A 16276-nucleotide genomic window follows, 5' to 3' on the forward strand; every position below is an offset into this window, starting at 1 on the left:
AGAGTTTTGTCATGTTGTGGAAGCTGGTCTCAAATTCCTGGACTCAAGTGATCCTCCCACCTCAGCCTCGCAAAGTGCTTGGATTATAGGTATAAGTCACCGTGCCCAGCCAGCGATCACTTGATTTTTGACAAGGGTACCAAAACCATTTGGTGGGGAAAGAATAGTCTTTTTCACAGATGGTGTAGAAACAAGTGGGTAGCCACGTCCAAAATAATTCTGAAGCTGAAAAATTGCCTTACATCATATACAAAACTTCAAAGTGGATCAACAATCTAAATATAACAACAAAAACTACAAAACTTATAGAAGAAAACATAGGTGCAAATCATCATGATCTTGGAATTGGCAATTTTTAAGATAGACTTTATTCTTTAGACCGATTTTAGGTTCACAATGAAATTGAATGGAAAGTACAGAAATTTTTTTTTTTTTTTTTTTTTTGTTGGAGACGGAGTCTCACTCTGTTGTCCAGGCTGGAATACAGTGGCATGATCTCAGCTCATTGCAAGCTCCGCCTCTCAGGTTCACGTCATTCTCCTGCCTCAGCCTCCCAAGTAGCTGGGACTGCAGGCGCCAGCTACCACGCCTGGCTAATTTTTTTGTATTTTTAGTAGAGACAGGGTTTCACCGTGTTAGCCAGGATGGTCTTGATCTCCTGACCTTGTGATCCGGCTGCCTCGACCTCCCAAAGTGCTGGGATTACAGGCGTGAGCCACCGCGCCTGGCCAGAAAATTTTCGTATGACCCCTGACCCGGCAACATGCAGCCTCTTTTTATATCAACATCCCACACCAGAGTAATACATTTGTTACCATCAATGAACCTACTGTTAAATAAATAAATAAATAAATAAATAAATAAATAAATAAATAAAAGTTTAGGACTTTACAAATTTATTTTGCCAAAGAAAAAAGTTAAACCCTAAAAGCTGACTCACATAACATGACTGTTTTTCTTCTCTGGTGCATGACCACTGCTTTCTATACTTTGTGTTGAGATGTTATACATTAACCAGAATCCCTATTCTTAATTCAAATCTAGACTAAATGCTGTAAAAATAGAGACGCTATGACTGTTATAATAAAATGTTAAACAACCCTATTAGAGTATAATCAATAGTAGCCCATCAAATCTCATATCTATATGTTAGTCTTCATATAGAAAATGTAATTTTGTTCAACACCTCTGTTTTGCCTATATAAACCATCCTCATTTCTCATTTTTCTCCACATCAGGATCACTAATCACCTTTCTTTTTTTCTTTTTCTTTTTTTTTTTTGCCCAGGCTGGAGTGCAATGGTGCAATCTCAGGTCACAGCAACCTCCATCTCCCAGGTTCCTGGGTTGAAGCGATTCTCCTGCCTCAGCCTCCCGAGTAACTGGGATTACAGGGGCCCACCATCACACTCAGCTAATTTTGGTATCTTTTGGACAGATGGCATTTCTCCATGTTAGCCAGACTGGTCTCAAACTGCTGACCTCAGGTGATTCACACACCTTGGCATCCCAAAGTGCTGGGATTACAGGTGTAAGCCACGGAACCCAGCCACTAATCACCATTTTGTGTGCGTGTGTGTATGTGTTTGTGTGTATGTGTGACATAGTAGTGCTCTGTCACCCAGGCTGGAGTGCAATGGTGTGATCTCAGCTCACTGCAACCTCTGCCTCCTGAGGTCAAGTGAATCTCCTGCCTCAGCCTCCTGAGTAGCTGGGATTACAAGTGCCAATCAACATTCTTTGGTGTAGCTCTGTTACCCGGATGGTCACCCTCACACTTGACTCTTAAATAAACTCTTTTAACTAGATCTTAAGCTTTTCGACTATTTTAGGTTGGCACTGTATTGGAAATAATCTCCTACTCTGTTAGTTTCATCATACCTCAATAGTAAAAAATAGACATTTTTAATTTTAATGTTAATTTTATTATTTGTAGAGATGAGGTCTCCCTATGTTGCCCAGGCTGGTCATTATTGTTTTAAAATATAATTTTTGGGCCAGGCATGGTGACTCACGCCTGTAATCCCAGCGCTTTGGGAGGCTGTGATGGGAGGATCACTTGAGCCTAGGAGTTCAAGACCAGCCAGTGGGAAAAATGTGAAAGATCTTAAATTTCAGGCCAGGCGCAGTGGCTCACGCCTGTAATCCCAGCACTTTGGAAGGCCAAGGTGAGCAGATCGCCTGAGGTCGGGAGTTTGAGACCAGGCTGGCCAACATAGTGAAACCCCATCTCTAATAAAAATACAAAAATTAGCCGAGCGTGATGGTGCATGCCTGTAATCCCAGCTACTTTGGAGGCTGAGGCAGGAGAATTGCTTGAACCCAGGAGGCGAAAGTTGCAGTGAGCCAAGATCATAATTGCACTCCAGCCTGGGCGACAGAGTGAGACTTCATACCAAAAAAAAAAAAAGTTATGTTTACACTACCCTGTAGTCTATTAAGTATGCAATAGCATTATGTAAATATGCATGCCTTAATTTAAAAATGCTTTATTGCTTAAAAAAAAAAAAAAGGCAAACCATCACCTGAACCTTCAGCAAGTCGTAATTTCTGCTTGTGGAGGCTCTTGCCTCAATGCTGATTGCTGTTGACTGATCAGGGTAGATGTTGCTGAAAGTTGGAGTGGCTGTGGCAATTTCTAAATAAGACAACAATAAAATTGGCTATATTAATTGACTCTTCCTTTCAAGAAAGATTTCTCTGTAGCACATGCTAGCACATGATAGCATTTTACTCACAGTAGAGCTTCTTTAAAAATTGGAGTCAATCCTTTCACACTCTGCTGCTCCTTTAGTAACCAAGTTAGAATATTTAGATAATATTTCATAAATACTCTAAATTGTTTGTTGTCATTTTGACAATGTTCACAATATCTTCACCAGGAGTAGATTCCATCTCAAGAAACCACTTTCTTTGCTCATCTATAAGAAGCATCTGTTGACGTTCTGTTATGAGATTGCAGCAATTCCGTAGCGTCTTCAAGCTCCACTTCCAATTTTGCCATTTCCACCACATCTACAGTGACTTCCTTTAATGAAGTCTTGAACCCATCCCCCCCAAAGTCATCTATGAGGACTGAAATGAACTTCTTTCAAACTCCTGTTAGTGTTCATATTTTGACCTCTTCTCATGGGTCAGGAATGTCCAGGCTGGAGTGCAATGGCATGATCTCGGCCCACTGCAACCTCCACCTCCCAGATTCAAGTGATTCTCTTGCTTCAGCCTCCCAAGTAGCTGGGACTACAGGCACGTGCCACCATGCCTGGCTAATTTTTGTGTTTTTAGTAGAGATAGGGTTTCACTATGTTGGACAGGCTGGTCTCAAACTCCCAACCTCAGGTGATCTGCCCACCTTGGCCTCCCAAAGTACCAGGATTACAGGCATGAGCCACTGTGCCCAGCCTGAAATTCAAGATCTTTCGCATTTTTCTCTTGCACATAGCAATGATCGGAATGACAATGGGAACCAGGAGAATAATTTCTGTGCTTTTTTTTTTTTTTTTTTTTTTTTTTTGAGACAGAGTCTTGCTCTGTCGCCCAGGCTGGAGTGCAGTAGCACGATCTCAACTCACTGCAAGCGCCGCCTCCCGGGTTCACACCGTTCTCCTGCCTCAGTCTCCCGAGTAACTGGGACTGCAGGTGCCTGCCACCATGCCCAGCTAATTTTTTGTATTTTTAGTAGAGACAGGGTTTCACCATGTTAGCCAGGATGGTCTCAACCTCCTGACCTCGTGATCTGCCTGCCTCAGCCTCCCAAAGTGCTGGGATTACAGACGTGAGCCACCATGCCCAACCATTTCTGTGCATTTCTATAGGAAACTGGCTAAGCAAGTTCAGAGTCAAAATCGTTAAGCCACTTCATTGATTTAGGATACAAGAGGAACCTGAAGTTAAAGGATAGAACACTATATATACCTCCTGGTGGGACACCTTGCTTTTCTCCCAAACAACTCAGGCTGGACAGATGCAAAGATGTCATGGGGTGGGGCGGTGTGGGGGGGTCAGGCTAGTCCCAAGGAATTGTGGAGAGAAAGAGTCAGGTCTCAGAAGTAAGCAAGCAGGACCTGATGCCTAAGCAGAGGGTCCTGGGGCTGTGTCCTATAGTAACATGGATGGGGCCAGAGGCTGGAAAAGCCCCAGCAGAGAAGAATGTTTTGGTGATTTTATCATGGAGCTATTGACATTGTGTATGGAGTTGTTCCACACATTTCATTATATTTACTCTCCCTGCCCTATGCCTACTAAATGCCACTGAATCCCAAAGTCACTGACTAGAAATGTCTTGCACAGTTCCAAATGCCCACTAGGGGGCCTGTATCACCCTTGATTGCCATTTATCACATATTTGCTAATAAACACACTTTCTGATAAATGTAGTAGGATACAATCGGATATCATAGTTAATATTTCTCTTCTTCACAGGTTTTCCAGTTCCTCTCCCAACCATCAGGCATCCCTCTTCACCCACTAAATCAAAGCAATCGGTTGCTTCAGGACATGGGTGACGTAGCCAAGAACAAAGATGACAACTGCGTTTCTGAATGGAATTTTAAAATCAAAGGTGAAACAGTAGGCTTTTATTTTAAGAGCCAGGTTTTTTGTTTTGTTAAGAGAAGAAACAAGTTTTCAAAGTTCTAAATAAGTTAGAGCTGGGAGGACTCAGGGCGGAATGATTATACCATAAACCAAATCCTTAGGAGGTATGAAGTTGTTTACCGAAAGGAAATAAAAGTTCAGCTTCCTGGAAGAGAATCTGAGGGCATGTTGTCAGAGGCATTTGAACCAGAGTGCCTCCATCTTGAATAGGGGCTGGGTAAAATGAGGCTGAGACCTACTGGGCTGCATTCCCAGGAGGTTAGGCATTCTAAGTTACAGGATGAGATAGGAGGTCGACACAAGGCACAGGTCACGAAGACCTTGCTGATAAAACAGGTTGTGGTAAGGAAGCTGGCAAAAGCCCACCAAAACCAAGACAGTGAGGAGAATGACTTCTGGTCATCCTTGCTGTTCATTATATGCTAATTATAATACATTAGCATGCTAAAAGATACTCCCACCAGTGCCATGACATTTTACAAATGCCATGGCAATGTCAGGAAGTTACCCTATATGATTTAAAAAGGGGAGAAACCCGGCCGGGCGCGGTGGCTCAAGCCTGTAATCCCAGCACTTTGGGAGGCCGAGATGGGCGGATCACGAGGTCAGGAGATCGAGACCATGCTGGCTAACACGGTGAAACCCCGTCTCTACTAAAAAATACAAAAAATTAGCCGGGCGAGGTGGCAGGCGCCTGTAGTCCCAGCTACTTGGGAGGCTGAGGCAGGAGAATGGCGTGAACCCAGGAGGCGGAGCTTGCAGTGAGCTGAGATCCGGCCACTGCACTCCAGCCTGGGCGATAGAGCGAGACTCCATCTCAAAAAAAAAAAAAAAAAGGGGAGAAACCCTCAGTTCTGGGAATTGCCCACCCTTTTCCCTGAAAACTTATGAATAATCCACCCCTTGTTTAGCATGTGATCAAGAAATAAGGCCAGGAACAGTGGCTCACTCCTGTAATCCCAGCACTTTCGGAGGCCGAGGCAGGCGGATCACTTGAGGTCAGGAGTTTGAGATTTGCCTGTCCAACATGGCGAAACCTCCATCTCTGCTAAAAATGCAAAAATTACTGGGGCCTGGTGGCGCATGCCACTAATGCCAGCTATTTGGGAGGCTGAGGCTGGAGAAGCATTTGAACCCCGGAGGCAGAGGCTGCGGTGAGCCAACTGCATTGCACCACTGCATTCCAGCTTGGGCAACAGAATGAGACTCGAAAGAGAGAGAAAGGGAAAGAGAGAGAGAGAAGCATTTGAACCCTGGAGGCAGAGGCTGTGGTGAGCCGACTGCATTGCACCACTGCATTCCAGCTTGGGCAACAGAGTGAGACTTGAAAGAGAGAGAGAGAGAAAGAGAGAGAGAAAGAGAAAAATCGAGAAAAAGAGAGAAAGAGATAATAACCATAAAAATAGCCCAACCAGCGGCCCATGGGGCTGCTCTGCCCATGGAGCAGCCATTCTTTATTCCTTTACTTTCCTAATAAACTTGCTTTCAATTTATGGATTCCTCTCAAATTCTTTCTTGTGTGAGATCCAAGAACCCTCTCTTGGGGTCTGGATTGGGATTCCTTTCTAACAATGTGACTAGAATTTAGATGTTGGTAGGTGCCCAGGAAAGAACTGTACCCCCTTCCCACTTTCCTCAATCAGCTAAGAAGGCAGGAAATTCCCCAGGGGGATAGTGAAGACTTTAGATCAGAGAGGGTCTTCGCCTTGCTTCCTGCAGGCCTCACTGAGAGGCCCCCGCTCAACACACGTGGAGGAAGGTGTCGGAAACAGATACTCCTCCCCACTCTCCAGGATACTGAACATCCCACAGTTTCAGGAGCCTCCCCACCAAAGCAATACAGAAGTGGGTAAAAGTGTGCGGGGCCTTGCGGTGGGAGTGAGGCTAGCAGATACGGTTGCAGACATGGAGCTGTGGGGAAAGGGGCTGACTGCCAAAGGCTAGCTAGCGGGAATGGCGCATGCCAGCACATCCTGAGCCAGGTGCCTCTGAGGTGTATACAACATAAATCCCCAGGAAAAAAGAGGAAAAGAAAGATGGGCAAAACCTTGGACCAACTTAATTTAAATGTGTAAATTGCAAAGTTCTCATAGAAGGTTTTTTGTGGGAAAGGAACTGTCTTAGTCCATTTTCTATGCTTATAACAGAATACCTGAATATGAATAATTTATCTTTTTTTAAAGCCTTTTTATAATTTATCTTTTTTTTTTTTTGAGATGGAGTCTCACTCTGTCACCAAGGCTGGGGGTACAGTGGCACGATCTCAACTCACTGTAAGCTCCCCTTCCCAGGTTCATGCCATTCTCCTGCCTCAGCCTCCTGAGTAGCTGGGACTACAGGCACCTGCCACCACGCCTGGCTAATTTTTTGTATTTTTAGTAGAGACAGGGTTTCACCATGTTAGCCAGGATGGTCTCGATCTCCTGACCTCATGATCTGCCTGCCTCGGCCTCCCAAAGTGCTGGGATTATAAGCATGAGCCACTGCACCCAGCCTAATTTATCTTTTTTTTTTTTTTTAAAAAGCCATCATATGGTGAGGGAGCTGAGACAGCTCAGGTTTCTCTTCCTCTTCTCATAAAGCCACTGGTCCCACTTGCATGAAAATCCGTTAATTGATTAAGCCATGAATTTGTGAATTCATGAATGGACTAATCATTTCCTGAGGGGAAGAGTTCTTTTTTTTTTTATTTTTAAGTGTGAAATATCTTTATATATATATATATATACATATATATATATACTTTAAGTTCTAGGGTACATGTGCACAATGTGCAGGTTTCTTACATAAGTATACATGTGCCATGTTGGTGTGCTGCACCCATTAACTCGTTAACTCATCATTTACATTAGGTATATCTCCTAATGCTATCCCTCCCCCCTACCCCCACCCCACGACAGGCCCCAGTGTGTGATGTTCCCCACCCTGTGTCCAAGTGATCTCACTCTTCAGTTCCCACCTATGAGTGAGAACATGCGGTGTTTGGTTTTCTGTCCTTGCAAAAGTTTGCTCAGAATGATGGTTTCCAGCTTCATCCATGTCCTATAAAGGACATGAACTCATCCTTTTTTATGGCTGCATAGTATTCCATGGTGTATATGTACCACATTTTCTTAATCCAGTCTATCATTGATGGACATTTGGGTTGGTTCCAAGTCTTTGCTATTATGAATAGTGCCGCAATAGCAATAAACATATGTGTGCATGTGTCTTTATAGCAGCATGATTTATAATCCTTTGGGTATATCCCCAGTAATGGGATGGCTGGGTCAAATGGTATTTCTAGTTCTAGATCCTTGAGGAATTGCCACACTGTTTTCCACAATGGTTGAACTAGTTTACAGTCCCACCAACAGTGTAAAAGTGTTCCTATTTCTCCACATCCTCTCCAGCACCTGTTGTTTCCTGACTTTTTAATGACTGCCATTCTAACTGGTGTGAGATGGTATCTCATTGTGATTTTGATTTGCATTTCTCTGATGGCCAGTGATGAGCATTTTTTCATGTGTCTGTTGGCTGCATAAATGTCTTCTTTTGAGAAGTGTCTGTTCATATCCTTTGCCCACTTTTTGATGGGGTTGATTTTTTCTTGTAAATTTGTCTAAGTTCTTTGTAGATTCTGGATATTAGCCCTTTGTCATGTTGCCTGTTCACTCTGATGATAGTTTCTTTAGCTCGGCAGAAGCTCTTTTGTCAATTTTGGCTTTTGTTGGTATTGCTTTTGGTGTTTTAGTCATGAAGTCCTTGCCCATGCCTATATCCTGAATGGTATTACCTAGGTTTTCTTCTAGGGTTTTTATGGTTTTAGGTCTAACATTTAAGTCTTTAATCCACCTTGAATTAATTCTTGTATAAGGTGTAAGGAAGGGATCCAGTTTCAGCTTTCTACATATGGCTAGCCAGTTATCCCAGCACCATTTATTAAATAGGGAATCCTTTCCCCATTTCTTGTTTTTGTCAGGTTTGTCAAAGATTAGATGGTTGTAGATGTGTGGTATTATTTCCAAGGGTTCTATTCTGTTCCATTGGTCTATATCTCTGTTTTGGTACCAGTACTATGTGATTTTGGTTGCTGTAGGCTTGTAATGTAGTTTGAAGTCAGGTAGCATGATGCCTCCAGCTTTGTTCTTTTGGCTTAGGATTATCTTGGCAATGCAGGCTCTTTTTTGGTTCCATATGAACTTTAAAGTAGTTTTTTCCAATTCTATGAAGAAGGTAATTGATAGCTTGATGGGGATGGCATTGCATCTATAAATTACCTTGGGCAGTATGGTCATTTTCACAATATTGATTCTTCCTATCCATGAGCATGGAATGTTCTTCCATTTGTTTGTGTCCTCTTTTATTTTGTTGAGCAGTGGTTTGTAGTTCTCCTTGAAGAGATCATTCACTTCCCTTGTAAGTTGGATTCCTAGGTATTTTATTCTCTTTGAAGCAATTGTGAATGGGAGTTCACTCATGATTTGGCTCTCCGTTTGTCTGTTATTGGTGTATAGGAATACTTGTGATTTTTGCACGTTGATTTTGTATCCTGAGACTTTGCTGAAGTTGCTTATCAGCTTAAGGAGATTTTGGGCTGAGATGATGGGGTTTTCTAAATATACAATCATGTCATCTGCAAACAGGGACAATATGACTTCCTCTTTTCCTAATTGAGTAAGAGGGGAAGAATTCTTAAGAGTCTATCACCTGTTAAAGGCCCTCTCAATACTGCCACATTGTGGATTACGTTTCAACAGTGAGTTTTGGAGGTGGCAAATATTCAAACCATAGCAGAGGCTTAGCAACTAAGAGCAGTACTAAGGACATAAAGAGTCCATGAAATTTATCCTCAATATACCAATGAGTATTTATCCCGTCTTCATTTATTTTTATTTTTATTTTTATTTTTTGAGATGGAGTTTCACTCTTGTTGCCCAGGCTGAAGTGCAATGGCAGGACCTCAGCTCACCGCAACCTCCACCTCATGGATTCAAGTGATTCTTCTGCCTCAGCCTCCCAAGTAGTTGGGATTACTGGCGCACACCACCACACCCAACTAATTTTGTGTTTTCAGTAGAGATGGAGTTTGTCCACGTTAGTCAGGCTGGTCTCAAGCTCCCGACCTCAGATGTCCCAAAGTGCTGGAATTACGGTGTGAACCACTGCGCCTGGAGTATCCCTTCTTTAGTTAAGCCCTTTAAATTCACAGGGGGTACCTAATGTCAAATATGAGCAGTTTAATTTGTTCAGGGTTAATTATTTATGTAGTTTTGATGACTATGTATTGAAAACAAGTGCTCCTTTTACTTCTGTGTGATTTCAAATACCACTGAAGTAGCCCCTAACTATATAGGGGCTGAAAATTGCCATTACCTAATCCATTGTTTATCTAATCTATAGATAATGGCAATTTTCAGCCCCTATGTAGTCAGACAGATTGCAGTCTGTCCAATTTTATTTTTGTTTTTTACACTTATTGAATTACAAAACCATGTCCATTTTTAAAGCAATGAAATATCTACTCCGTATTTGTGCTTAGTTTTAAAATTAACTGTCACAAATAAAAGAGCAACAGCTTAGACCTTAGGGTAGTTTTCTTCCTAAGAAATTCCTAAATTTCTTAGGAATTCTCAATTCCTAAATTGAGAACCACAGTATAAATTCAGAGAGAAAATTCCACTTTAGATTTGAATACAGCTCCAGGAGCAGATGATTTTCTCTTTGTTACACTCTTTTTTTTTTTTTTTTTTTTTTTTTTTTGAGACGGAGTCTCGCTCTGTCGCCCAGGCTGGAGTGCAGTGGCGCGATCTCGGCTCACTGCATAGAGTTTTTTCTTTTTAAATCTGTCATTACATTCAGATTTTAAATTCAATAAACATACACAATATACATCTCTTTGGAGGTAACCAAAACAGGCATTCCTCTTATTTCACACACACCAAGTAAGCCTACAGTTAATGTTGCTCTGATACTGATAATAAACTCGTATTTTATGTTAGCAATTTCTACTTTTCTATCTCCCCAGAAAATAATAGAATTTTAACTTATTTTCAAAGAACGCCAAAATAGTCTGGAAAAAAAAAAAAAAAAAAAGTCTTATGCTTTTGGCCAGGCGCAGTGGCTCATGCCTGTAATCCCAGCACTTTGGGAGGCCGAGGTGGGTGGATCACCTGAGGTTGGCAGTTCGAGACCAGCCTGACCAACATGGAGAAACTCTGTCTCTACCTAAAATACAAAATTAGCTGGGCATGGTGGTGCATGCCTGTAATCCCAGCTACTCAGGAGGCTGAGGTAAGAGAATCGCTTGAACCGGGGAGGTGGAGGTTGTAGTGAGCCGAGATCGTGCCATTGCACTCCAGCCTGGGCAACAAGAGCAAAACGCTGTCTCAAAAAGAAAAAAAAAGTCTTAAGCTTTCATAAGCACATAATCAGATCTTCCCATCTTTCATGGGGACTGTTGATTGGTAAATTCTGTTTTACGTTACAAAAGAGCAAAGTGGTTGTGTTCTAATACAGTTCTAGTTTTGCAACAAAAGTCTTGTAAAATTTAAATTATCATTATTAAACATGTGGATTTTAAGGGGCAGCCTCCATGCCTTATGACAAAACTAAGTGATAAAATAAAGGAATGTGTTGGTCAATCTTTTTTATTGTATACTTGATACCTTTTATGGTTGCATTTTATTACCTGAAACTTGGGGAAAAAAGACTACAAGCTTGGCTTTTAGGTCATTTCTTCTTCTTCTTCTTTTTTTTTTTTTTGAGATAGAGTCTTGCTCTTTCACCCAGGCTAGAGTGCCGTGGCGCAATCTCGGCTCACTGCAACCTCTGCCTCCTAGGTTCAAGTGATTCTCCTGCCTCAGCCACCTAAGTAGCTGGGACTACAGGTATGCACCACCATGCCTGGGTAATTTTTTTTGTATTTTTAGTAGAGACAGAGTTTCACCATGTTGGCCAAGCTGGTCTGAAACTCCTGACCTTGAGGCGAGGTGATCTGCTCGCCTCGGCTTCCCAAAGTGCTGGGATTACAGGCCTGAGCCACCAAGCCCAGCTGCTTTTAGGTCACTTCTGATAGCCTTGTAGTTCATTCTATTGCTTATGAGCTTTGTATTCTTCTTTTGTGTTTGTTTTACTTTTCAGTGAAAATAAATAAATAGCTCAAGAGGGATCTATGCTTTAGTTATGTAAAGAATAGATTGCAGCAACATGGAATCAGCTGGAGGCCATTATCCTAAGCAAATTAATGCAGAAACAGAAAACCAAATATGGCATGGTCTCACTTATAAGTGGGAGCTAAACATTGAGTACACATGGACACAGAGAGGGGAATAATAGGCACGGGGGTTTACTTGAGGATGGAGGGTGACAGGAGGGTGAGGAGCAGAAAACTACCTACCGGGTACTGTGCTCACTACCTGGGTGATGAAATCTTTGTACATCAAAACCCAGCAACACACAATTTACCTACATAAGAAACCTGCACATGTACCCCTGAACCTAAAATAAAAGTTAGAAGGAAAAAAAAGAATAAAGAGAGAAGACGTCTTAGACTCCTTAATCATATTATTTTTATTCTCTGGGTAAAGATGGCTGAGGCCTGATGGCCTGATAGACTGATAGACAGTTATGAATTTAGAATTTCTTTTCTTCTTTTGATCACTTCATTCAGCAAGTAACAAGAGTAACATAAAACAAAATTCTAAGGACTAAGTTAAGCTCAATATTTAAAGTCCAAGAAAACTGAGTTAAGAACTGGTATTAGGCACTGAACAGGACAAATAACTTATTTCTTGTACTTTTAACTGCTTTTTAAAACAGATTAAAACTGATAGGAAGCTCTTGGGAAACTCTTTTCAGTCATCACAAAAAAATAGCTCAACCTATCCTAATCTGGCAAAGATTTAGAGGGCCTAAATTCCTAAAAGCATTAGGGGATTTTTTTCTTTTCCTTAGTTCCCAAGTATGCTGTATAAGAGTAATTTTTGTGACTGGGCACGGTGGCTCATGCCGAGGCAGGCAGAGCACCTGAGGTCAGGAATTTGAGACAAGCCTGGCCAACATGGTGAAACCCCGTATCTACTAAAAATACAAAAATTAGCCAGGCATGGTGGCGCATGCCTGTAGTCTCACCTACTCAGGAGGCTGAGGCAGGAGAATCGCTTGAACCCAGGAGGCGGAGGTCACAGTGAGCAGAGATTGCACCATTGCACTCCAGCATGGGCAACAGAGTGAGGCTTGGTCTCAAAAAAAAAAAAAAAAAAAAAAAAAAAGAATGATTTTTATTACACTAAATTCAGAGTTAAAACATCTTTCATTTAATATACTCTATGAGTGCATTCGCAGCCTGTAAAAGGGATGGTTGCTTAAGCTGACACTGCAGAGCATTGCAAGAAGTGTTGATTAAAATCTGCACATTTGCCCTGAGTTTGTGAATTCCAAGCAGGTTGGCTAATAGCAAGTAGTGGCTTTTCCACAGCTACTCAGCCCTGGATCATGGCCACCTGTGTGTCATTCCTATGCAATGACTGTTGTTAATATTTTGGTGCATATCCTTGAAGTCTTTTCCTTTCATCAAATATATTTTTTAATTTGCAAAGTTGATCTCATAGCCTTACTTGCTATTTTATAATTTTTTTCACTAACAACATGTGATTGATTTTTTAAAAACTATGTTCGACCTTGTAAGATTATTCATCATCTGGCCTAGCTATAACATAATTTACTAGTTTCCTGTTGTTGGACACTTAGGCTCTTTTAACTTTTTGCCTACCGTAAATATTGTTGTGATTCACATCCTTGAACTTAAATCTTTGGGTACAGCCTGATTATGTTCTACAGACAAGTTTCTTGAAGTAATGTTACTGAGTCAAATGGCAAATATTTTAAAATAATGACCTATACCACGTTACCACCACAAGATAATCACTGAAAACAATTTGTTGCATATTTTTGCTCTGTTTTGAAAAATTAATGTGTATATACACAACTGTAAGTTTATATAACCTTTTATTTATTTATGTATTTATTTATTTATTTATTTTGAAACTGAGTCTTGCCCTATTGCCCAGGTTGGAGTGCAGTGATACGATCTGGGCTCACTACAGCCTCTGCCTCCCAGGTTCAAGTGATTCCCCTGCTTCAGCCTCCTGAGTAGCTGGGATTACAGGTATGTGCCACCACATACAGCTAATTTTTGTATTTTTAATAGAGATGAAGTTTCACCATGTTGGCCAGGCTGGTCTCGAACCCCTGACCTCAAATGACCTCAAGTGATCTGCCCACCTCGGCCTCCCAAAGTGCTGGGATTACAGGAGTGAGTCATCATGCCTGACCAGTTTATATAACTTTTTTTTTTTTTTTTTTTCTTTTGAGATGGAGTTTCACTCTTGTTGCCCAGGCTGGCATGCAGTGGTGCAATCTCGGCTCACTGCAACCTTCACCTCCCTGGTTCACATGATTCTTCTGCCCCAGGCTCCCAAGTAGCTAGGATTACAGGCGTGTCCCACCATGCCCAGCTAATTTTTGTATTTTTAGTAGAGACTGGGTTTCACCATTTTGACCAGGCTGGTCTTGAACTTCTGACTTCAGGTGATCCACCCACTTCAGCCTCCCAAAGTGCTGGGATTATAAGCATCAGCCACTGTGCCTGGCCAACTTTTTATTTGTATTATTTATTTATTTATCTGGAGATAGAGTCTTGCTGTGTTGCCCAGTCTGTAGTGCAGTGGCAGGATCTTGGCTCACTGCAACCTCCACCTCCTGGGTTCAAGAGATTCTCCTGCCTCAGCCTCCCAAGTAGCTGAGATTATAGGTGCATGGCACCACACCCAGCTAATTTTTCTATATTTAGTAGAGACGGGGTTTCATTATGTTGGCCAGACTGGTCTCAAACTCCTGACCTCAAGTGATCCACCCGCCTCGGCCTCCCAAAGTGCTGGGATTACAGATGTGAGCCACCATGACCGGCCTATATAACTTTTTAAAAAAGTTGTTGTGTTACGTATGGGGGGCTGTATTGAAGGTTTTTAAGCAGAGGAATGACATGATCTGATTTTCATTTTGGAAGAATCATTCTGGCTGCTATGCTTCAAATAGACTGCAGAGAGCAAAGATAGAAGAAAAGATAAAAGCAGGGAGTCTATTTCAGTAATCCAGGAGAGAGATAATAGTGGCTTGCAGCAGGAGACAGCAGTAGTGGGAGTGAATGGTGGTCAGATTCTGGATATATTTTTGTAGGAAGACAGATTGCACGTGGGGTATAAGAGAAAGAAAGGAGTTCAGATTAACTCCAAGTTTTTTAGATCTGAACAATGAAGGATGATGTTGACATCAAGTGACAGGGAGAAGGCTAAAGATGGAGCAGGTTTGGAAAGAGCAAAAAACAAGAGGTCAGTTTGGAGATAATAAGTTTGAGATATCAATTAAGTATCCACATGGAGATGTCCAGTAGGCTGTTGAATAGATGAGTCTGGAGTTCTGGAGTGAACAGGCAGGCATTAGAAATATAAATTTGGAAATTATTAGCAAATGGATGGTTTGTAAAACCAGGAGACTGAGTAAGATTACAAAGGGAGATACAGACAAAGAGAAGAGGACCAAGACTGAGAAGAAGGAGCATTTCAACATGAAGAGCACTTACTATGCACCAGGTAAGGTTCTATGTGCTTTGCATAGATTCTAGGTTGACTCGTTTAACGTCTAAAAGAACTCAATGAAGAGGTACAGTTTAGTATAGAGGTTCCATTTAGCAGAATAAGAGTCAGAGGCACAGAAAGATTGTCAGTAAATGGATAAATTATTTCACGATATGAGTTGATAAATAAGTTTAACCTTCCTTATTGAATAATGCAAAGTTAATCTGAAATAAGTCATGTAAAATTTTTTGCACAGGTTTTCTTCAGTATGTTTCAAAAATCTTAGTAGTACTAGAAGACATTTCAGTTATATTTTAAATAATTAGCATGACTAATCTGTTCAAAGTGCTTTTCTTTCCAGCTGACGACACATTTTGGGAAAGAAGATTGAAGGGGGTAAAGAAAAAATGCTTATGTTCAAATGAGAAAAAGGAGAGCCATTTTTAGTGTTCAGCATTTCTAAAAGACACTGTCTTTAATTGCTTTCACATATATCTTCCTCAAGAATCATGCATTCTTTCATTATACTTAGGGATGGGAGAGGCAAATCAATAAAGAGAAATTGTCATTACTCCTATTCCCTCACCCCATAATATATATTCAGAAATTCTTAAAGGGGCAGTTTCTAAGGTTATGACTTGTCCTTAACAGAAATGTGCATTAGGAAGGGAAAGACAAAAAGCACGATGGTGGGTTAATTCCTACAGACGGTTTCTAGTTGAAAAAATATCTCAAATTGTCCCTTTGGTACTATGGATATTTTTATATCTTAAGACCAAGATACAGGATAAATAAATTTGCAGTGCTCTCTTCTACCTTCTCCTCTTCCTTGGGAAAAAGGTTAACGAGAAAGGGGAGGTGGAAAAGGAGAATTTGCAAAACATTTTTTCAGGCGGATCAATTTTGGGAAAAAGAAATAGAAGTTGAGGATCTGGAAATAAATTACTCATACCAGTTGTCCTCAGAAAGTCTTTACATATCTTTGGGGATTCCTGTAACTCAGGTTAAATACTGTTGTCTTAAATAATCCCAATATGGAGGGAGAAAAAAAAAGAGAGTTATCT

General features: G+C 41.2%; 1 protein-coding gene across 5 annotated transcripts in view; it reads left to right on the forward strand.

Annotated features, from left to right (window-relative positions):
* The first annotated feature begins 14723 nt into the window (after positions 1 to 14723).
* ARHGAP10 (Rho GTPase activating protein 10) overlaps positions 14724 to 16276 on the forward strand; it is a 352159-nt gene continuing 350606 nt past the window's right edge. For all 5 annotated transcript variants that reach the window (XR_012435152.1, XM_045391864.2, XM_045391866.2 and 2 more), the window contains exon 1: positions 14724 to 15227. Coding sequence is in view for 4 of the 5 variants with exons in the window: in XM_045391864.2 (XP_045247799.2) it covers positions 15041 to 15227 (187 nt within the window). In the remaining variant the exon portion in view is untranslated. The remainder of the gene's footprint in view (positions 15228 to 16276) is intronic.

The sequence above is a fragment of the Macaca fascicularis genome, chromosome 5 (genome assembly GCF_037993035.2).
Source record: "Macaca fascicularis isolate 582-1 chromosome 5, T2T-MFA8v1.1".
Taxonomy (NCBI): Eukaryota; Metazoa; Chordata; class Mammalia; order Primates; family Cercopithecidae; genus Macaca; species Macaca fascicularis.